Genomic DNA, 23876 nt, shown 5'->3' with positions numbered 1-23876 from the left:
ACTTCTTCCCGTATCCTCCATAAACAACAGAGCATGTATTTATAAAGTATGTAATTTAATGGTATGTCATGCAACCATTCTTCCCTACAGCCTCATGGCGTCGCTGTATACCTTTGTAGAACAGACAAATAATATCATCCCACCCACTTTTCCGTTTATAAGAGGCTGTTTGCTGCAGAGAGGAGAGGAATAGTCGACTTTGTATATTTGACTCGTTTATTAAATGCATAGGGATTTTCCCTATCACTTTGGCACATTTTTTGGTCTTCACTATTTTACTTTTTCCACATAGAAGATATTTTGTGTTTGTGTCACAATGAATGGAAACGCAGGATTTGTTTTACTGTTTTCGCTCTGCTTTTGTGTCATGATGGCGCACACCGCTTATGGAGACGTGAGCTATTCTTTCCCGGAGGAGATGAAACGCGGATCTGTGATTGGAAATATAGCAAAGGATCTCGGGCTCGATGTGAACAGACTGTCATCTCGCAAGGCTCGTATTGATACTGAAGCTAACAGAAAACGATACTGTGACATTAATCTGAATACTGGAGAACTGACCGTAGCGGAGAGAATCGATAGGGAGAGTCTTTGTGGAAAGAAAGCTTCATGCGTTCTGAAACAAGAACTTATGTTTGAGAATCCCTTGGAATTGCATCGAATTAGTTTACACATTGAAGATATAAATGATAACGCTCCGCATTTTGACGAGGATGTCATTAGAATGGAAATAAGGGAATCGGCACACAAAGGGGAAAGGTTTTTACTGGAGGAAGCGCACGACCCGGATATAGGAAAGAATTCAGTTCAGTCTTACACGTTGGAAAGCAATGAGAATTTCGTTTTAAATGTTAAATCAGACGATTTAGCAGGGAAATACTGTGAATTGGTATTAAACAAAGAACTTGATCGCGAGCAGGAGCAGGAGGTGACATTAATTCTTACTGCGGTAGACGGCGGGACTCCACCGAGATCAGGTACTGTAGCCATACACGTCACTGTGCTGGATGCTAATGATAATGCTCCAGTCTTTAGTCAGGCCGTCTATAAAGTCAGTCTGCCTGAAAATTCTCCTGTAGATACTGTAGTGGTGACAGTGAGCGCTACTGATGCTGACGAGGGACAAAATGGAAAGGTCACGTATGCATTTGGTCATGTTTCTGAGGAAGATAAGAGATTATTCTTGCTAAATCGCAACACTGGAGGAATAACTGTTATCGGAGAATTAGATTATGAGGAGAAATCAGCGTATGAGTTGCGTGTTTTAGCAAAAGATGCTGCAGGTTTAACATCTTATTCAATGGTAATGATAGAAATTACAGATGTTAATGATAATGCTCCGGTTATCATTAATAAGTCTTTCAATAGTCCCGTTCCTGAGAACGCGTTACCCGGTACAGAGGTTGGCATCATTAATGTTCAGGACAGAGACTCTGAGAATAACGGACAGGTGCGCTGCTCCATTCAGCAGAACGTCCCATTTAAACTCGTTCCTTCAATCAAAAATTACTATTCTCTGGTGACCACAGGTGAATTAGACCGCGAGCTGCTCTCTGATTATAATCTTACAATCACTGCTACTGATGAGGGCTCTCCGCCTTTATCTTCCACTAAGAATCTTCACTTGACTGTTGCTGACGTGAATGATAATCCACCTGTATTTCAGGAGCACAATTACAGAGCTCATGTGCAAGAAAATAACAAACCGGGATCCTCTATTTGTTCAGTATCAGCTACAGACCCGGACTGGAGACAGAATGGCACTGTAGTTTATTCTCTGTTGTCCTCTGATGTCAATGGCGCACCGGTGTCCTCCTTTCTATCCATTAACGGAGACACCGGGGTCATTCATGCCGGGAGATCGTTTGATTACGAACAGCTGAAGAGTTTCAAAGTGCTCGTGTTAGCCAGAGACAACGGTTCTCCTCCTCTGAGCAGTAACGTGAGCGTGAGTGTCTTCATATCGGATGAGAATGACAACTCCCCTCAGATATTATACCCCTCTCCGGAAGGAAACTCCTTCATGACCGAGATGGTGCCCAAAGCTGCGCAGGCGGGCTCCCTGGTCTCCAAGGTGATCGCCGTGGACGCGGATTCTGGCCAGAACGCGTGGCTCTCGTATCACATTATTAAAGCGACTGATCCGGGACTTTTCACTATCGGTGTCCACAGCGGGGAGATCAGGACGCAGCGGGACATTTCTGAATCCGACAGCATGAAACAGAACCTTATTGTGTCCGTGAGAGATAACGGACAGCCCTCTCTCTCAGCCACGTGCGCGTTGTATTTACTCATATCAGATAACTTGGCTGAAGTTCCAGAACTGAAAGACATGTCTCATGACGAGAGCAGCTCCAAACTGACGTTTTATTTGATCATCGCGCTGGTGTCCGTTTCCACTTTCTTCCTGACCTTCATCATCATCATCTTGGCCGTGAGGTTTTGTCGCAGGAGAAAGCCCAGACTGTTGTTTGATGGAGCTGTAGCCATTCCCAGCGCGTATCTCCCTCCAAATTACGCAGAGGTGGAGGGCGCGGGAACTCTCCGCAGCACTTACAATTATGACGCGTACCTGACCACGGGCTCGCGCACTAGTGATTTCAAGTTCGTCAGATCTTATAATGAGGGCACACTGACTGCTGACCTGACTCTGAAAAAGACTCAGTCTGCTGTGGATGATCTTGAAGGGCTTAATGCCGAAATGAGCGACTCGTTTCAGGTAGGACTAAGTGTTTTAATTATTTGTTGATTTTAAATATATTTTTATCTGGACGTCCGTTTTAAATGTGTATTTGTTTTCAAAATTGACCGCTTTCACTGCCAACAGTCGCTTAAAAGTCCAAAACTACCTGACTCGTTCAAATGTTTTATTTTATTTTATTTTATTTTTAAAAAATATGGTCTGGTCTTCCATATTCACTGTGCATTTTTGTTGAAAGTTGACTGCTTTGGCAACAGGCTCTTAAAAATATCATGTGACTCAAGAGCATTATTTTAGCCACAGAAACATTTTGAGTATCAAGTTCATATCAGAGATTGTTAATTGGTGTATAAATTGTTTTTTTTTTATTTGTTTGGTCAAGTGTAACAGTTGTAAGTGACGATGCATGATTCACGAATTGACGTGTTTTACGTGTTTGCTTTTTTATTTTTTTCTTGACCAGCTAATTAATTTCTGATTAAAAGTTTAAAGTTGTTTTGTTGATATAGATAACCATTTTCTGGGTGAATTATGTAGATTGTAGAGTAGCTCATAACTTGTAGTTTTGTAAACGACGTGAAGTATCCCCCCCCCCCCCCCCCCCCCCCCTCTTGATTCACGATTTTAAGTCATGTATGGCTTAGCTCTGCATTCAGATTTGTACCACCATGCTTCATTAACGTTATTCATTCACGACTTAAGCCTTGTTTTCAAAAGAATTCACATTTCCGGATCAATTAGAAAGTTTACAAAACCTTTAAAACAACTTATTTAAACTCTTCATGCTAATTTGAGAGTCCATGTAAATTATGTGGTTCTTTCTATTGTCTCAGTAACTATTATAAAATCTGTAAATATTGATATTTATAATAAATTATTCTTTAAAAAAAAAAAAAAAAAAAAAAAAAATCATCGCTGTGTCCATAATGAGCAATTATTTTTAGCTGCTTCATTTACGTAGACTTTATTGCACAAACTTTTAAAACACCCGTGTGTTGTTAATTGCCTATTGAGTTATTTTTCATGTTGCTGTCCATTGTGCTGCTCAAGTAGTGTATGTATCGCGTTTTTTAGTTGTTTTTCTCTTATATCGTATAACTGTGTATGAAGTGGATTTTATAGGAATGTCGTGAAATGGTTTTCTTAGTTAAATATAAAATGGCCCTTAATATTGGGAGGTAGTTTGTTGTGTATAGCTGCTCTTCAGTCATGCAGTACCGTAATTAATCTGACTCTAGAGCACCACATGTTATGCACTTTCTCGTTTGAACACTTAGAGTCGCTGTTCACCTGTAATATCATTGACTAAAACGTTTCTTGTCTCCACCCTGTTGGTGATGTCATTAGCAGTGCTTCTAGCTCGTTTTTATGGAAAATCATCGACGTTAACGGCCCCTCGAGTATTCTGTGTATTGCTGTGGATTTAATCTTCAGATTTACGTTTTCTATTGCATCTTGTGACAAACGCATATTTCCAAATGGATTTCCGAAGCTTCTGCGTTAATTGTCAGATGTTTGGTCTTTTGTTCGTGCTGATGGCGCACACCGCTTATGGAGACGTGAGCTATTCTTTCCCGGAGGAGATGAAACGCGGATCTGTGATTGGAAATATAGCAAAGGATCTCGGGCTCGATGTGAACAGACTGTCATCTCGTAAGGCTCGAATTGATACTGAAGGTAACAGAAAACGATACTGTGACATTAATCTGAATACTGGAGAACTGACCGTAGCGGAGAGAATCGACAGAGAGGAGATTTGTAATGAGGGGCTTTCATGTGCTCTCAATTTCGAATTAGTTCTAGAACACCCGCTGGAGATACATCGTGTCACTGTACAAATACAAGATATTAATGATAACACCCCAACATTTCCTAAAGACACAATAAAGCTTGAGATAAGTGAAAATGCTGTGAAAGGCGCTCGTTTCCGCGTGAATGAGGCTCATGATGCTGACATAGGAAAGAACGGAGTACAAAGCTATTCGATTGAAAAGAATAATCATTTCCTTTTATCTGTTAATACAAAGGCGGATGGTGGCAAAAATATTGAGTTGGTGTTAGACAAAGAACTTGATCGTGAGCAGCAGAAAGAGGTGACATTAATTCTCACTGCGGTAGACGGCGGGACTCCACCGAGATCAGGTACTGTAGCCATACACGTCACTGTGCTGGATGCTAATGATAATGCTCCAGTCTTTAGTCAGGCCGTCTATAAAGTCAGTCTGCCTGAAAATTCTCCTGTAGATACTGTAGTGGTGACAGTGAGCGCTACTGATGCTGACGAGGGACAAAACGGAGAAGTGACGTATGAGTTCAGTCGTATTTCGAGAACTGCAAATGTACTATTTGCTCTAGATCAAAAGAATGGGGAGATTAAAGTTAAAGGCTCCATTGATTTTGAGGTGGCATTAAGATATGAAATGCTTATTGAGGGAAAGGATGGCTCCGGTCTTTCTTCTGACACTAAAGTAATCGTAGAAATTACAGATGTTAATGACAATGCCCCCATTATAGTGATTAAGTCATTGAACAGCCCCGTTCCTGAGAACGCGTTACCCGGTACAGAGGTTGGCATCATTAATGTTCAGGACAGAGACTCTGAGAATAACGGACAGGTGCGCTGCTCCATTCAGCAGAACGTCCCATTTAAACTCGTTCCTTCAATCAAAAATTACTATTCTCTGGTGACCACAGGTGAATTAGACCGCGAGCTGCTCTCTGATTATAATCTTACAATCACTGCTACTGATGAGGGCTCTCCGCCTTTATCTTCCACTAAGAATCTTCACTTGACTGTTGCTGACGTGAATGATAATCCACCTGTATTTCAGGAGCACAATTACAGAGCTCATGTGCAAGAAAATAACAAACCGGGCTCCTCTATTTGTTCAGTATCAGCTACAGACCCGGACTGGAGACAGAATGGCACTGTAGTTTATTCTCTGTTGTCCTCTGATGTCAATAGCGCACCGGTGTCCTCCTTTCTATCCATTAACGGAGACACCGGGGTCATTCATGCCGGGAGATCGTTTGATTACGAACAGCTGAAGAGTTTCAAAGTGCTCGTGTTAGCCAGAGACAACGGTTCTCCTCCTCTGAGCAGTAACGTGAGCGTGAGTGTCTTCATATCGGATGAGAATGACAACTCCCCTCAGATATTATACCCCTCTCCGGAAGGAAACTCCTTCATGACCGAGATGGTGCCCAAAGCTGCGCAGGCGGGCTCCCTGGTCTCCAAGGTGATCGCCGTGGACGCGGATTCTGGCCAGAACGCGTGGCTCTCGTATCACATTATTAAAGCGACTGATCTGGGACTTTTCACTATCGGTGTCCACAGCGGGGAGATCAGGACGCAGCGGGACATTTCTGAATCTGACAGCATGAAACAGAACCTTATTGTGTCAGTGAGAGATAACGGACAGCCCTCTCTCTCAGCCACGTGCGCGTTGTATTTACTCATATCAGATAACTTGGCTGAAGTTCCAGAACTGAAAGACATGTCTCATGACGAGAGCAGCTCCAAACTGACGTTTTATTTGATCATCGCGCTGGTGTCCGTTTCCACTTTCTTCCTGACCTTCATCATCATCATCCTGGCCGTGAAGTTTTGTCGCAGGAGAAAGCCCAGACTGTTGTTTGATGGAGCTGTAGCCATTCCCAGCGCGTATCTCCCTCCAAATTACGCAGAGGTGGAGGGCGCGGGAACTCTCCGCAGCACTTACAATTACGACGCGTACCTGACCACGGGCTCGCGCACTAGTGACTTCAAGTTCGTCAGATCTTATAATGAGGGCACACTGACTGCTGACCTGACTCTGAAAAAGGCTCAGTCTGCTGTGGATGATCTTGAAGGGCTTGATGCAGAAATGAGCGACTCGTTTGAGGTAGGACTAACAAAGTATTTCGTTAATAAAATAAAATAATAATAATCATATTTTTTTTTTTATCATTTTGGGTTTACAGAGTGCTTTCATGGGCAAAAATCTCTCTTGTTGAAAAGATTATGTGACTCCTTCAAGTTCTTTTTGTAAATATGAACATTTTTGATGGTCAGTTTTAGGTCTGAAAAGTAGCTATAATAAAACTTATTTTTACCTTTTTTCCATACGCTGTTCTCTTTATGCATCTATTCTATGATACATCACCTACAAGAGACCCAGAACGTGCACGCGCAATTTTGATAGATTGGATATTTTTATGGATCTTTGTAGATAATGGCCCAAATTACTGCTGAATCTGATCGTTGTTTGTTATCTTGCTGAGGCACATTTTCCTTGAATATAATAAGTTATTTACTGTGTTTTTTATTAAATATGGTTTTCAGAAATGGTAGTGATCAATCACATGGCAATTATTATGTTGCCGTGGATAAACGCATGTAATGTGATCCCACGCAATGTGGAGCACTGATGTTTTCTATTTTTTTTAAAGTTGCGTTTTGCATTCCTAATGCTGTCTGTTATGTGAAATAATTTTATAAAGTTTTTAAATTATTATTTCATTATTTTTAAGCGCCAGTTCAATGGGATAGAAAGTTTAGTAGGAATATCAAATTTCTGTTTACTGTCCATGGTGCTGTACAGGCAGTGTCTGATGCTGTTGAGTTTTGATCTTATACTATGTAGGTCTGTATACAGTGTTTTTATGAGTATATGTTATAGAAATTGAGGTGGTTTTCTTTTCACATTCTCAGGGAATGTTTGGTTGTGTCAGGCCCTTTGATATTGTGAAATAATTAATTTGCAACAAAAGTGTTTTATTCATTTTTTGACATTGTCAGCCCTATGAGAGTTTGTGCATGAACCATGTTCAGAAATTTGAGTTGTCTTTTACACGTGCATTTTCTCTTTATTAAATATGTGTTCTTGAGATTTTGAGGGACTTGATGCAAACATGAGTGATTCTTTTCAAGTAGGACGCACGATGGGAAACCATCATGCTAATGTGTTATTTATGATTTATCTTTAGATGTCTGCTAATGACTGAGCAAGTTTGTGCCAAATTTGGTAATAGGTGAGGGTATCGTGGTTAGGTTTAAAAGGAGTGTTACGAACGTACCGGGCTACAGGAGCATCCACCAAAAGCTCAATCTTTGCAAGCAAATATGGGTCATTGCTCACCACTTTTTACCAAATTTCATGAGATAATCGTCAAACAATTCAAAAATCACATTTCTCAATGCAAGATTGCAAAATATTTAGGTGTTTCACCATCTACCATACATACTATTGTGAAAAGATTCAGGGAATCAAGAGAAATCTCAGTATATGTGTAGGGCAAGGCAGGAAACCTCTGTTGAATGTGTGTGACCTTTGAGCCTTCAGATGGCATTGCATTAGAAACCGTCATGCTACTGTGTTAAATATAGCCACATGGGCTCAGGAGTACTTTGGAAAACCATTGTCACTCAGCACAGTCTTCCGCTGCATCAAGAAATGCAACTCGAATCTCTGTTACAGAAGGAGAAAGCTATACATCAATTCTTTGCAGAGATGCTGCAGAGTTCTCTGGGCCCGAGCTCATCTCAGATGATCCAAAAGACAGTGGAAATGTGTGCTGTGGTCAGGTGAGTCCACATTTCATCTCGCTTTTGGGAAAAACGGACATTGAGTTCTCAGTGCTAAAGACAAAAGGGACCATCCAGACTTACATAAGCAACAGGTGCAAAAGCAAACATCTGTCATGGTATGGAGGTGCATCAGTGCAAACGGCATGGGTGATTTGCAGATGTGTGAAGGAATCATTGATGTGAAGGCATATACTGGGATTGTACAAAGACATATACTGCCATCATACTGCCATCTGGGAAGTAATACAATTCTGATTATGCACATGCTACAACAGAGTGGTTTGGTAGAAACTCTACACTGTAGAGTGGATACTTGACTGGCCTGGCTGCAGTCCAGATCTGTCTTCTAATGAAAATGTATGGCCCATCATGAAAAGGAGAATCAGACAACAATGACCACAGACTGTTGAGCAGCTGTTTTGTATCAGTCAAAATTGGGCAAAAAATCCACTTGCAAAACTGCAACAACTAGTATCCTCAATTCCCAAACATTTAAAAAGTGTAATTAAGAGGAAAGGTGATGTGACACAGTGGTAAACATGCCTCTGTCCCAACTTTTTTGGAGTGTGTTGCAGCCATCAAAATCACAATGTGTATATATTTACAAAATACAATTAATTTGGTCAGTGAAAACATTGAAAATATTTTCTTTGTATTTTTGTCAGTTAAATAAAGGTTCAAGAGAATCAACAAATCACAGATTCTTAATTTTATTGCATTTTACAAAATGTCCCAGCTTTTCTGGAATTGAGGTTGTGCCACTATCTGTCATAACATAGCCTCTGAAGCCTTTATGGCAATAATTTATGGCAATAAATTTAACTACAATATGCCATCTTTAGCTAATAGTTTATATTCAGAGAACTTAAAGTTGTCAGATATTTTTAAAGAAATTAACCTGATATGTCTTGCTCAGTTGGCTACTCGTTCTTTTAAGCCTATTATAACTTTTTCTGTGACATCAGCATATCTGTACATGGATTCTACATTTTGTAACGTGACAAAATGCTATGATTTTTTTTTTTTTTAGTTTAGCGTTTTTCTCATCAATGTCTTTGTTATGTGAAATGTAATTATAAAAGCAATTTCGTATGTCAGCAACTTTTGAAACACTCTTTTAGTTTGGTTAGAAATGGGATAGGGCAGGTTTACCTATTTCTGTCCATGGTGCTGCAATGTCAGCTATCTCTTTTTTTTTTTTTTTTTTCCTCTTGGGTGGGGGGATAGCCTACTAAAACACTGCAGTCGTGTTAATCTTCCATTCGTCAGGGAATGTTCCTGCCGGCTCTTGTTTTGCTAAAAAAAAAATAACCATGTAACCATTTACACTTTATACTGTCATATAATTAATGTTATGCAGTAACTTCTTTTAACTCACAGTGTCGCTGTTCACCTGCAATACAATGTGTGGCTTCAGTACACATCTCTCCTCCCTGTTTGTGATGTCATACACGGTTTCAGTCTCGTCTAGTTACAGAAAATCATCGACGGAGACTGCTTATTGCGAATATTGTCCTTCTGGCTATTATTCTACATTATTCTACATTTGTGTTGTCTTTTAAATGTTAATAGTTGTATTGCTGGATTTAATTTCTACTAAAGCATTTTAAAGGTTCTGCTGTGCTTTTGAGATGTTTGGTCTTTTGTTCTTCGTGCTGATGGCGCACACCGCTTATGGAGACGTGAGCTATTCTTTCCCCGAGGAGATGAAACGCGGATCTGTGATTGGAAATATAGCAAAGGATCTCGGACTCGATGTGAACAGACTGTCATCCCGTAAGGCTCGCATTGATACTGAAGGTAACAGAAAACGATACTGTGACATTAATCTGAATACTGGAGAACTGACCGTAGCGGAGAGAATCGACAGAGAGGGACTTTGTGGAAAGAAAGCTTCATGTGTTATTAAACAGGACCTGGTTTTGGAAAATCCTCTTGAATCACATCGCATTAACATAAACGTTCAAGATGTAAATGACAATTTTCCTTTGTTTAAAAGAGATGTAATAAAACTTGAGATCAGAGAGTCGGCTGTAAAAGGGGCTCGTTTTTTGCTCGAGGAGGCTCACGATGCAGACATAGGGACTAATTCGGTTCAAACGTATAATTTAGGGAAGAATGAATATTTTGAATTGGCTGTTACTGCTAAAACAATAGGAAAAATGTATGGTGAGCTAGTACTTAATACAGAGCTAGATCGTGAGCAGCAACAGGAGGTGACATTAATTCTTACTGCGGTAGACGGCGGGACTCCGCCGAGATCAGGTACTGTAGCCATACACGTCACTGTGCTGGATGCTAATGATAATGCTCCAGTCTTTAGTCAGGCCGTCTATAAAGTCAGTCTGCCTGAAAATTCTCCTGTAGATACTGTAGTGGTGACAGTGAGCGCTACTGATGCTGACGAGGGACAAAATGGAGAAGTGACATACGAATTTGGGCATATTTCAGAAAATGACATGACAATTTTTTCTCTCGATCAAAATAATGGAAAAATAACTTTAATAGAATCTCTTGACTATGAGGACGAGTCCTCTTTTGAACTACCAATTCAAGCCACCGATGGACTTGGAATGGTATCATATGCAACAGTTGTTATTGAGATATCTGACATTAATGATAATTCCCCCGTTATAGTAATTAAATCACTAAATAGCCCCGTTCCTGAGAACGCGTTACCCGGTACAGAGGTTGGCATCATTAATGTTCAGGACAGAGACTCTGAGAATAACGGACAGGTGCGCTGCTCCATTCAGCAGAACGTCCCATTTAAACTCGTTCCTTCAATCAAAAATTACTATTCTCTGGTGACCACAGGTGAATTAGACCGCGAGCTGCTCTCTGATTATAATCTTACAATCACTGCTACTGATGAGGGCTCTCCGCCTTTATCTTCCACTAAGAATATTCACTTGACTGTTGCTGACGTGAATGATAATCCACCTGTATTTCAGGAGCACAATTACAGAGCTCATGTGCAGGAAAATAACAAACCGGGCTCCTCTATTTGTTCAGTATCAGCTACAGACCCGGACTGGAGACAGAATGGCACTGTAGTTTATTCTCTGTTGTCCTCTGATGTCAATGGCGCACCGGTGTCTTCCTTTCTATCCATTAACGGAGACACCGGGGTCATCCATGCCGTGAGATCGTTTGATTACGAACAGTTGAAGAGTTTCAAAGTGCTCGTGTTAGCCAGAGACAACGGTTCTCCTCCTCTGAGCAGTAACGTGAGCGTGAGTGTCTTCATATCGGATGAGAATGACAACTCCCCTCAGATATTATACCCCTCTCCGGAAGGAAACTCCTTCATGACCGAGATGGTGCCCAAAGCTGCGCAGGCAGGCTCCCTGGTCTCCAAGGTGATCGCCGTGGACGCGGATTCTGGCCAGAACGCGTGGCTCTCGTATCACATTATTAAAGCGACTGATCCGGGACTTTTCACTATCGGTGTCCACAGCGGGGAGATCAGGACGCAGCGGGACATTTCTGAATCTGACAGCATGAAACAGAACCTTATTGTGTCCGTGAGAGATAACGGACAGCCCTCTCTCTCAGCCACGTGCGCGTTGTATTTACTCATATCAGATAACTTGGCTGAAGTTCCAGAACTGAAAGACATATCTCATGACGAGAGCAGCTCCAAACTGACGTTTTATTTGATCATCGCGCTGGTGTCCGTTTCCACTTTCTTCCTGACCTTCATCATCATCATCCTGGCCGTGAGGTTTTGTCGCAGCAGAAAGCCCAGACTGTTGTTTGATGGAGCTGTAGCCATTCCCAGCGCGTATCTCCCTCCAAATTACGCAGAGGTGGAGGGCGCGGGAACTCTCCGCAGCACTTACAATTATGACGCGTACCTGACCACGGGCTCGCGCACTAGTGACTTCAAGTTCGTCAGATCTTATAATGAGGGCACACTGACTCCTGACCTGACTCTGAAAAAGACGCAACCCTCCGATGATCTTAATGATATTGCCGAGGGAATAGAGATTGTTTCACAGGTATGTTAAGTTTTTTTTTTTTTTGTTTGTTTGTTTGTTTTTTTTACCGATATGACTTGTTTTTTGGTTTGCCTCAAAAAGGATTTTGTGGTAGCAGAAACAATTTAGAAAAATTTGAATGGAATTAGTTCATTCAAGCACGAAATTGAAAATATTAGGATGTATTTCTATACAATTTAAGCATGTAGAAATCAAAGTTCTAAAATATAAGTAAATAGAAGTGTCTGCTATATTTGAGTTCTCAGAGTACTTGGACTTACTGTTTTTAACCGAATTCTGGCATAAAGAAAATGATAGACTCCTGCTTATCCAGATTCCAGGTTTTGGAATTTTAGATCTAGCAGAGGCAGCAGCATTATTGCGGTTTACAACTTGCAGTTCAATTCAAGCACTGTGTCTGATCCTCAGTTTTCATCATTTGAATGTTTGGCGTTGAGTATTTCTGCTTCTACTTCTACAATCATCGCTACAGTCTACAAACCACCTAAGACTAAGTCACATGCAGTGTTTATGTCAGATTTTGCTGTTTATCTCTAAGTGTTGACCCTGAAGTTCCACAGAATTCTTATTGTGACTTATTTATTCATGGACCAAAGTGACTACGATGGCTAAGAAATATTTATTGCTACTTGACTGTTTTAATGAATTGGTAACTGGCCTGACTTACTGAAAAGGCCATACTCTGGAACTTGTGATTACAAATGGCTCATTTGTATCACAGTTAACATCTGTTGACATTGGTCTGTCGGACCACTCAGCTGTCTTCTTTAATTTGGAACTACATCATTCATGTGTGCCTACCATTCAATCTGTAACATTCCAGAAGTGCTGCTAACCGACTCTTTTGCTCCTCTGAGGTCACACAAGATTACATTTGTTGACTCTGCTCCATGGTATAATGACATTCTGCGCACTAAGAAGGCTGCTTGTCGGAAAATAAAGCATAAATGGCATCTTACTGGCTTGAATGTTTATTATCTAGCTTGGAAGGATCTTCTGGGTGACTATAGAGCATTTATTGAGACTGAAAGATCTTATTTCTCTCAGACTACTGAAAACATTCAAGGAAACCAAAGACATTTGTTTCAAACTATAAATAGCCTACTTCAAGTCAATACTGTTACTACCAGGCCTGTTTCACAGCAGCTATGTAACTCTTTTCTTCATTTCTACAAATGTCACAGTACTGAGACAGCTTTGGTTAAAGTCACCAATGATTTGTTGATGGCTTCTGACTCTGGTGCGACATCCATTCTCATCCTTCTCAATTTAAGAGCTGCTTTTGATACTGTTGATCTCAATCTATTACTCACACATTGTAAAAGAGTGTTTGGTGTGTCAGGGACAGTTTGAAGTGGTTTAGATCCTATTTCACTGACCGTTCCCATTTCATTTCTATGGGTGGTCATAGGTCTGAGATTAGCTTCATTTTCACTGGTGTTCCTCAGGAGTCAGTCTTGGGCCCTTTACTTTTTTAACATTTATCCATTTATCTGTCACCTCTTGGCCACCTCTTGAGATCGCTTGGCCTCCATTATCACTTGTATGCTGAAGATATGCAGATTTATATACATTCTAAACCTGATGAGCACCCTGAAGCTGATTTTCTTTCCGACTGTATTACTGAGATAAAAAAACATGGATGAATAATAATTTCCTGTGTCTGAATAGTGTTAAAACTGAAGTTATGCTCATTGGTTCCATCATCAAATTTCCAAAGCTGGTTCTCTATCTTTGACTTTTGATGGCTCTGTTTTGGAAACCTAAAAAAGTGAGGAACGAGTTATTTTTGATGCTAATCTTTCATTTGATTTTTTTGTTCAGAGTACTGTTAAAAGATATTTTTTTTTCCATCTCAGTGCTTTCTCTTTCTTTGCTCTTCTGCCTCTTGAACTTAGGGAAATTCATATGTATGAAACTTTTAAAGTTCAACTTAAGACTATTTTTTAAACTTGCATTTGCTTGCTGATATTTATTATTATTATTATTCTCTTTTTTTATTTTCATTTTTTTTTTTTTTTTACTTAACTGTATTGTTTATATTGTGTACAGCCTTTTGAGAAGCTGCTTTTAAATGTGCTTTATAAAAATATAGTTTTTTATTATTATTATTATTATTATTATTATTATTATTATTATTATTCTCAAAAAAAAAAAAAAACTTTTTTGGTGTAACATCTACACTGGAAAAAAAAAAAACGTGAAAAAATAGAACCCCTTATACTGTGGGAAAATGAAGGAATTTTCTCTTTTAATATGTTCACAGGTGTTTTCCCCATATTTTGAATTTCGCCTTGCATTGCGTTGTGTTTTAGGGTGAAAGGGAATGTCCATTATCGTGGCAATTCGCGTTTGCCAGTTTGTTATGATCGAATTCAAAATGAGCTTTGACACAAAGCTGTAATTTTACAAACCACCGATTGTCGACCATTACAAGTCTGACCTCCTTTGGCGCTGTCCGTGGTGCTGATGTGTTGTGGCTTGAACTGTAACGTGTGCAGCCTTGTGAAAAAGATTGTGTTTGGGTCGTTCAGCGGATTTGTGTTGTGTTTCATTGTGTAACAATAATATCACTTGATCACAGAATTCTCTAATCTTGTAATGAGTGTTTGACAACACTCTTTTTTATTTTTTATTTTTTATTTCAAGATTAAAGTAACTATTTTGATTTTATGGCGTGTTAGAAATATGTTTTGCTAAATTTATACATCTATGTATGGATTAACATCTCATTTGGTCCTCATGGTGTCGCTGTTGACCTGTGCTTCCAATTTCTTTTCGTTATCTCCACCCATTTGCGTTGCTATTTTCTGAATGCATGTCCGGTGTCTGTACGGTGGTTGTCTTTAGTCTTTCTTAGAACAGCTGAATATGAGCTGGTGTTAAAACTGATAGTAATTCGTTCTTATTTGCTTGTCATTTTATGTCGAGTAGTCCTCATTTTGTCCACAACAAAAATGATGCATACAGGACTGTTGGCGACGACACTATATCTTTTCTTCTCCATCTTTTTTATGGCGCACACCGCTTATGGAGACGTGAGCTATTCTTTCCCGGAGGAGATGAAACGCGGATCTGTGATTGGAAATATAGCAAAGGATCTCGGGCTCGATGTGAACAGACTGTCATTTCGTAAGGCTCGTATTGATACTGAAGGTAACAGAAAACGATACTGTGACATTAATTTGAATACAGGAGAACTGACCGTAGCGGAGAGAATCGACAGAGAGGGACTTTGTGGAAAGAAAGATTCGTGTGTTTTAAAGCAAGAGCTGGTGCTGGAGAATCCATTAGAATTACATGCTATCAATCTTCGGGTTCAAGATGTTAACGACAACAGTCCTTATTTCGGTAAAGATGTGATTAATCTGGAGATAAGGGAATCCGCCGTTAAAGGCACGCGCTTCTTGCTTGAAGAAGCAAACGATGCAGATATTGGGCAAAATTCTGTACAAAGCTATTCTATTCAAAATAATGAATATTTTGTTTTGTCAGTGCAAAGTAACTCTCTTGGAGAGAAGTACGCTGAAATAATTTTAAATAAAGAGCTGGATCGCGAGCACGAGCAGGAGGTGACATTAATTCTTACTGCGGTAGACGGCGGGACTCCACCGAGATCAGGTACTGTAGCCATACACGTCACTGTGCTGGATGCTAATGATAATGCTCCAGTCTTTAGTCAGGCCGTCTATAAAGTCAGTCTGCCTGAAAATTCTCCTGTAGATACTGTAGTGGTGACAGTGAGCGCTACTGATGCTGACGAGGGACAAAACGGAGAAGTGACCTATGAATTTGGTCATGTTATGGAAGACTATAAACATTTGTTTCACCTTGATCGGAAGACAGGTGTCATCAGCATAAAAGGGCCAATAGATTTTGAGGAAGAAGCCACATTTAGTCTGCGAATAATAGCTAAAGATGGTTCAGGTCTAACATCTTACTCAAATGTAGTAATCAGTGTAAGTGACATTAATGATAACGCCCCTATAATAATAGTAAAATCACTTAATGGCCCGATTCCTGAGAACGCGTTACCCGGTACAGAGGTTGGCATCATTAATGTTCAGGACAGAGACTCTGAGAATAACGGACAGGTCCGCTGCTTCATTCAGCAAAACATCCCATTTAAACTCGTTCCTTCAATCAAAAATTACTATTCTCTGGTGACCACAGGTGAATTAGACCGCGAGCTGCTCTCTGATTATAATCTTACAATCACTGCTACTGATGAGGGCTCTCCGCCTTTATCTTCCACTAAGAATATTCACTTGACTGTAGCTGACGTGAATGATAATCCACCTGTATTTCAGGAGCACAATTACAGAGCTCATGTACAAGAAAATAACAAACCGGGCTCCTCTATTTGTTCAGTATCAGCTACAGACCCGGACTGGAGACAGAATGGCACTGTAGTTTATTCTCTGTTGTCCTCTGATGTCAATGGCGCACCGGTGTCCTCCTTTCTGTCCATTAACGGAGACACCGGGGTCATTCATGCCGTGAGATCATTTGATTACGAACAGCTGAAGAGTTTCAAAGTGCTCGTGTTAGCCAGAGACAACGGTTCTCCTCCTCTGAGCAGTAACGTGAGCGTGAGTGTCTTTATATCGGATGAGAATGACAACTCCCCTCAGATATTATACCCCTCTCTGGAAGGAAACTCCTTCATGACCGAGATGGTGCCCAAAGCTGCGCAGGCAGGCTCCCTGGTCTCCAAGGTGATCGCCGTGGATGCGGATTCTGGCCAGAACGCGTGGCTCTCGTATCACATTATTAAAGCGACTGATCCGGGACTTTTCACTATCGGTGTCCACAGCGGGGAGATCAGGACGCAGCGGGACATTTCTGAATCTGACAGCATGAAACAGAACCTTATTGTGTCAGTGAGAGATAACGGACAGCCCTCTCTCTCAGCCACGTGCGTGTTGTATTTACTCATATCAGATAACTTGGCTGAAGTTCCAGAACTGAAAGACATGTCTCATGACGAGAGCAGCTCCAAACTGACGTTTTATTTGATCATCGCGCTGGTGTCCGTTTCCACTTTCTTCCTGACCTTCATCATCATCATCCTGGCCGTGAGGTTTTGTCGCAGGAGAAAGCCCAGACTGTTGTTTGATGGAGCTGTAGCCATTCCCAGCGCGTATCTCCCTCCAAATTACGCAGAGGTGGAGGGCGCGGGAACTCTCCGCAGCACTTACAATTATGACGCGTACCTGACCACGGGCTCGCGCACTAGTGACTTCAAGTTCGTCAGATCTTATAATGAGGGCACACTGACTGCTGACCTGACTCTGAAAAAGACAGCTTTGGATGATCTTGAAGGGCTTGATGCAGAGGCTATGCAAGAAAGTACCTCTGAAAATAAGGTATGAAATTGGTTCCACATTTTCTTAATGTGAGCTATCACCATAAAATTTAATTTACTCTTATTTTTAAATATTTGTTTGTTTAATGGCATTGAAAAAGTAGATTTTTGCACCATAGTCTCATAATCAGAAAGATCTATAAACTACTACTTTTCTCACCCTGGCAATCATTCATATGGAATTCTTCTTTTCTTGTTTTTTCTCTTATTGTTTTGTGTTACAACCTAAGAAACTGACTTTACCAGATCATCTGACATCAGTACATTTCCTCATATCTATCCATTTGACCAATATTAGAAGTTTACATAAAATTCTAAATAGTGGCTTTTTAAATACATTTCCAGAAGTGAATTTTAATTAGGAAGCAATTTGAGAGTTTCTTATGATACAATTTTATAATACAATCCATGTTTGTTCATTCGTTCTGAATATTGCAAAAACCAAACCAATTTTTGGCCCTATATACATATATATATATATATATATATATATATATATATATTAACCAAAAATTAATCAGACATTTTTTAAATTTTTGATATATTTTTACTAGTGGGTGCAGGACACTATAGTTCATTTATGTAAGTGAGGATATCAAAATAAAGTAAACTGTGACATATTATACCCCAAAATTCTTCATACAGTGGACTACCAGTAAAATTGATAAAAATCTGAAACCAAAAATTATTCAGACACTTTGACCTGACCATGTTTTGCTTAAGTGTTATCTGACAAAATTAAGATTATTTTTTTTCTGACAGTTAAACTCTGAGATCTTGTCATATTTTATTACCATTTTTTTTAAACTATAGTGAATAAACTGTATTAATGAATGAAATGTTCAAGGTGTCTGAATAAATTTTGGTTTGACTGTATATACTGTATTGTGGAAAGAGTTTGTGGATCTGTAACTCTTTCATTTGGTCTCTGGGTGACGCTCTTATGTTATACACAGCTTAGGAAGTGATCTCATCTGTGCCGTGTGTCCTGATGCCCCAGTTTAATCAGTGTTGCACAGCGAGCAGAGGAGGGAGAGATGAGGGGTGGATGGGGAGGGGAGTGCTGTAGGCGTGCAGAGAAAGAGAGAGATGAAAATAAAAATCTAAGCCGACAGGAGCAGGCATCAGAGCGCAGTGTCTGCCCTAGCTATTTGAGGATCAGTTCAGAATGCGCTTTTATTGTCATTATTTTTATTCTTTATTATTTAAATATAACCATTAATATTTTACAACATGATTTGTTTGTCCAGACGCGTACTGGCACATTTCTTGCTTCAGCTTTGCTTCTGCTTCATTTGCATGTGTGGTTCTCTTGCTGAAGTGCGTTATTCGGTTCCAGAGGAGATGCAGCAAGGCTCCATCATCGGCAATGTGGCGAGAGATTTGGGAATAGATGTGACGGAGCTCATGAGGCGCAATGCTCGAGTTGTTGCTGAGGGGAGCCGACAGTTTTGTGAGCTGAGTGCAGAAACAGGCTCTCTGTTGGTGAGCGAGAGAATGGACCGTGAGGAGCTTTGCACACAGTCTGCACCCTGTGTCCTGCAATTTCAACTCCTATTGGAGAATCCGCTCAAAGTGTACAGTCTCCTCTTGGACATCCAGGACATCAACGATAACAGCCCAGCATTTGATAACGGTCAGATTGAGCTTGAGCTACTGGAGTCAACGGTTCTAGGGAGGCGTTTTCCACTTGAAAGTGCTCACGATCCTGACATAGGAGCTAATTCTGTTCAGCATTATCAACTCAGCGAGAGTGAATATTTTGCTTTAGAGATGAATACTCAGGTGGACAGAAATGCATATCCTGAATTGGTCCTCAAAAAGCCTTTGGATCGAGAAAACCAAGCTGATCACTTTCTGACCCTAAGTGGAGTAGATGGTGGCCGGCCTTCTCGTTCTGGAACAGCTTCAATTCACATTCACGTGTTAGATGCTAATGATAATGTTCCTGTGTTTGGTCAAAGGGTGTACAAAGTCAGTGCACAAGAAAATTCAGCTCGAGGTTCTGTGTTGGTTAAATTAAATGCAACCGATTTAGACAGCGGGATTTACGGGGAAGTTAGTTACTCTTTTAGTCACGTGCCTGATAAGACGAGGGGGATTTTGGCTGTTGACCCCGTGACGGGTGAGGTGAGAGTCACGGGTGCATTGGATTACGAGGAGGCCAGTTCTCATGAGCTGGATGTACAAGCCAAAGATGGAGGAGGACAGTCGTCTCACTGTAAACTCATCATAGATGTGATAGATGTGAATGACAATGCACCTATTATTGCAGTTAAATCAAACTCTGCTACTGTGCCAGAAGACGCTTCACCTGGAACTATGGTGGCTTTGCTACATGTTTATGACCTTGATACCGGCACCAGTGGCCGGGTCACATGTGAGATATCTGATGATGTGCCATTTAAGCTTGTATCAGAAGTAAAAAATTACTTTATGCTTGTGATTGATGGAGTTTTAGACCGGGAAAAGTGTCCTCACTATAACATAACAGTGACTGCTGTGGATGCTGGCACACCCCCTTTATTCAGCAGCAAAACTGTAGCCATAACAGTTACAGACGTTAATGATAATCCTCCTATTTTTAGACACAGTGACTACAGCATCCAGTTTGCAGAAAATCAGCCTCAGGGAACCCCAGTCATTAAAGTCAGAGCTGACGATGCAGATGAGGGGCAGAATGCTAGAATCCTGTATTCTCTTTCAGAAGATGCAGCTTCTCTTTTCTCCATTAATGCAGAGAACGGTGAGATATTTACTCTACGGCCCTTTGATTACGAAACATCCACTCACTTCAGTGTTCAAGTGATGGCTCGTGATGGAGGCAGTCCTCCGTTCACCAGCACATGCACTGTCCGGGTCTTTATTACAGATCAGAACGACAATGCTCCGGTTGTTCTTTACCCAGTTCAGTTTGATGGATACCTTGCGGATGACATTGTGCCCCGAGCTGCTCCTGCAGGTTATTTGGTCACTAAAGTGGTTGCTGTTGATGCAGATGCAGGGCACAATGCATGGCTGTCCTATCGAATTGTGAAAGCCACGCAGCCCAATTTGTTCTCGATTGGACTTCACTGTGGGGAAATTCGGACACTAAGACCATTTGTAGAAGATGATGAGATCAAACAAACCTTGCTAGTCTCTGTGAGTGATAACGGGCCTGAGTCTTTGTCTGCCACTGCAACTGTTAATATTATGACTGAAGACGGCTTGCCTATCATCGATGAGCTCTTTGCACGTGGCATAGATGAGTCACATGCTCACAATGACCTTACTCTGTATTTAATACTGGCTCTGGCAGGCGTGTCCAGTCTTTTATTTGTGCTCATAATTGCTATGGTCTATATGAGATTATGTAGACACAGATACATGTATCGCTCAACTGCAAACTTACCCGTTTTTCCTCCTACCTACGGACCACCTGGCTACTCCGACGTGAGCCGCTTCACTACTTTGCAGAAGGATGATCGATATAACTCTTTCTTAACAACAGGCTCGTGGAGAGGGGACTTCAGATTCGGCTCTGACTTTGTTGATTTTGACATGCAGAATAAGAGTGGGTCGTCTGTGCATGTGGGTGGACGCAGCACTGCACGTGCGACGCTCTTAGTGCCACATAAGTTCTAAACCAGATGGTTTGACCCTGACAATCATACTTAAAATCCTTATCAACAGATCGGACTGAAAATCTTTTAATCAAACAAATGACAAATGTTCATAATTATAATGCATTAGCTGTTTCATGAAAACACATTACAGTGAATCCTTCACTTTTATTGTGTCCTTTTCTGCTTTAATTTTGAATGTGACAAGATCTTGACATCAATGTTTTAGTTTTTTTGTAATTGCACTTTAAAGACTTTTGTGTGCTCTTTATTGTTATATGCGGTTCTAATGTGTGTGTGTGTGTGTGTGTGTGTATATATATATATATATATATAGAGAGAGAGAGAGAGAGAGAGAGAGCTTGGACTACATATATATATTAGTGCTGTCGAACGATTTATCGCGAAAAATAAAAGTTTGTTTACGTAATATATATATATATATATATATATATATATATAATTTATATTATATATAAATATAAATATTTTACACATAAATATAATATATTTTTGTTAAATATATTCATGCATGTGTGTGAATTTATATATACATAATAAATATACACAGTACACACACATATATTATGTAAACACAAACTTTTATTTTATATATAGTCCAAGCACGACTGTCACGATGAGCACAGACTTTACTTTTTTTCCTTTGGAAGGCATGCATGTCAATCTGCTTTTTTTATTGAAAAGCTGTAATCACTGAGTTTGTATTTGATGAGGATCCATCTCTGCTTTGTATCTTTGATCAGACGGTCACTCTGTTTAGGACTCTCTCTCTCAAAAGAAAGATTAAATGATTGAAAGATTTTGAATCTGCATTTCACATGAACACAATGCTTCTGTGAACCGGATTTAAAACAATTTCATCTTCATCTGTCTTTATGTACTCTAGCGCTTTATTTTTGGTTGTATACATATTAAGCTTACATGTTATATAACCTTTACAATAAACAAACCATGCATTTATAATTAATTTACACAAACACTAATTTTTGCCAGAAGATGTTAACCTATAGTTATTGATTTGAGCCAGAATCACTGTCACTGGAGATGTCTACATTTACACTTCAGATGTTTTAACATTTACTCTGGATAGTGCTGTTAATGTGATTTATGTGCTTTGTAAAGTGACTTTCGGTTTTAGGAATTATATTAATAAAAAATATTTATCAAAAGACACACAATCTGAGCGTCTCTTTTAACCCTTATAAGGTCTTTGGGGTATTTTTAGACCCCAAACAACGTTTGCTAAAATAAAAATAAAAAATGTTCTCTTTGTCCAAATGACATGAAACAAAAACACTTTTGGTTAAAACTTTCTAGATCTACAAATAATAAAAAATAAATAAATAAATAAAAATGGAGTGAAATCTTGTTTTTATGTTAGTGTAGAAAAAAAAGTCACACTCAGGGTCTTTGGGGACCCCAGGCAACAAAATGTAATTTTTTAACAAAAAAAATAGTTTTTTTTAAAAAAACAAATGTAATTTTAGTCTGTTTATTAATGTTTTTACTTTATATTTGTGCAGTTTTTGGAGGATTTATCATATCTTTTACATTTATATATAATATATATTGAATAGGTTTTTGTAAAAAAACAGCTTTTTATGTAAGATTCACTTTATAAAAGACCCACATTTCTAACTTTCATTCATGGGGATAACATGGATAATTTGACATGGTTTAGAGTAAGATTTTTGCCCATCTTTTGGAAAATGCAGTTTTAAAAGTAAAAAAAAAAAAAAAAAAAGGCTGCAGAGCTCCACTATTTGCTATGTGCTATTTGACTAACTGAAAGTCATCTTTTCACAAGTATTTTTCAGTTGGATTCATATCTAAATATTATGAAATCACAATTATGAAAATAATAATTACTTTTTGTCAAAGTTTAGCAATTTTTTGTACTGAAAAAAAAATAAATTTTTCAAACATTAATAAACAGAGTAAAATTACTTTTGTTAAAAAAAAAAAAATATACATATATATATATACATATATATATATATATATATATATATTGTTACAAAATTACATTTTGTTGCCTGGGACCGCACAAGGGTTAAATGGGAAATTAGGAAATACTGCATGCAACTTTAGATACATTTATGAATGATCTTGTTGATTATTCAGGAAGAATATTCTACATGATCAAAATACCCTTCACAAGTCTTCCTAGTGTCCCAATGTGTCTGTCCTGTGTTTCATTAGAGATATGAATGTTTTATTTACTCAGGTAGGTTGTATCTTTACTCTTAACAGTAAATGTGCTTGCAGTAACTAGTGCGAAGACAGAATATATTTGTGCATATGCCTGTCTTTCAATCCAGGTAGCATAAGATACAATTGTAATGTGGAATTTCACCTTGAAGTTGTTCATAGTTGAATCATTGCATGAAAGCCTAGTATTAAGTTATCTTGTTTCACGGGTTACACTGGTCATACTTTTGCTTAGTAAGTCATACTGTTTATCTTTTGCAGTGCTAGTTGCTGCAAGCATCACTTTTGCTTTAAAGCAGAGATTTCTACAGGCTTTAAAGTTATTAGTAAGAAATATATCCAACGTTAAAAGGTGTGAAAAGTCTCTCTTTGTTTAACATTTTTTATTACATTTACC

General features: G+C 39.4%; 5 protein-coding genes across 5 annotated transcripts in view; all 5 read left to right on the top strand.

Moving 5' to 3' along the window:
* Nucleotides 1-23876, top strand: part of LOC127525764 (protocadherin gamma-A11-like) — a 63230-nt gene that overhangs the window by 8964 nt on the left and 30390 nt on the right. The window lies entirely within an intron of this gene.
* LOC127525763 (protocadherin beta-15-like) lies at nt 7-3602 on the top strand. Its single transcript, XM_051918712.1, has one exon. The coding sequence runs from the start codon at nt 317-319 to the stop codon at nt 2747-2749; it is 2433 nt and encodes an 810-aa protein (XP_051774672.1). The 5' UTR covers nt 7-316; the 3' UTR covers nt 2750-3602.
* LOC127494803 (protocadherin gamma-A11-like) lies at nt 3750-6767 on the top strand. Its single transcript, XM_051860959.1, has 2 exons — nt 3750-6585; nt 6762-6767. The coding sequence occupies exons 1-2, from the start codon at nt 4180-4182 to the stop codon at nt 6765-6767; spliced, it is 2412 nt and encodes an 803-aa protein (XP_051716919.1). The 5' UTR covers nt 3750-4179.
* Nucleotides 9112-12943, top strand: LOC127525768 (protocadherin gamma-A10-like). The gene has a single exon (XM_051918716.1). The coding sequence runs from the start codon at nt 9902-9904 to the stop codon at nt 12281-12283; it is 2382 nt and encodes a 793-aa protein (XP_051774676.1). The 5' UTR covers nt 9112-9901; the 3' UTR covers nt 12284-12943.
* Nucleotides 18691-21616, top strand: LOC127525766 (protocadherin beta-15-like). Its single transcript, XM_051918714.1, has one exon. It carries the CDS (start codon nt 18876-18878, stop codon nt 21267-21269), a length of 2394 nt encoding a protein of 797 aa, XP_051774674.1. The 5' UTR covers nt 18691-18875; the 3' UTR covers nt 21270-21616.

This window comes from Ctenopharyngodon idella, chromosome 14 (genome assembly GCF_019924925.1).
Source record: "Ctenopharyngodon idella isolate HZGC_01 chromosome 14, HZGC01, whole genome shotgun sequence".
Lineage (NCBI taxonomy): Eukaryota > Metazoa > Chordata > Actinopteri > Cypriniformes > Xenocyprididae > Ctenopharyngodon > Ctenopharyngodon idella.
Note: the sequence above shows the minus strand (reverse complement) of the source record. Positions and strands in the feature narration are given on the sequence as shown.

Coding starts and splice junctions, on each gene's coding strand:
- LOC127494803 (XM_051860959.1), top strand. CDS start 4,180: ATGGATTTCCGAAGCTTCTGCGTTAATTGTCAGATGTTTGGTCTTTTG.
- LOC127525768 (XM_051918716.1), top strand. CDS start 9,902: ATGTTTGGTCTTTTGTTCTTCGTGCTGATGGCGCACACCGCTTATGGA.
- LOC127525763 (XM_051918712.1), top strand. CDS start 317: ATGAATGGAAACGCAGGATTTGTTTTACTGTTTTCGCTCTGCTTTTGT.
- LOC127525766 (XM_051918714.1), top strand. CDS start 18,876: ATGATTTGTTTGTCCAGACGCGTACTGGCACATTTCTTGCTTCAGCTT.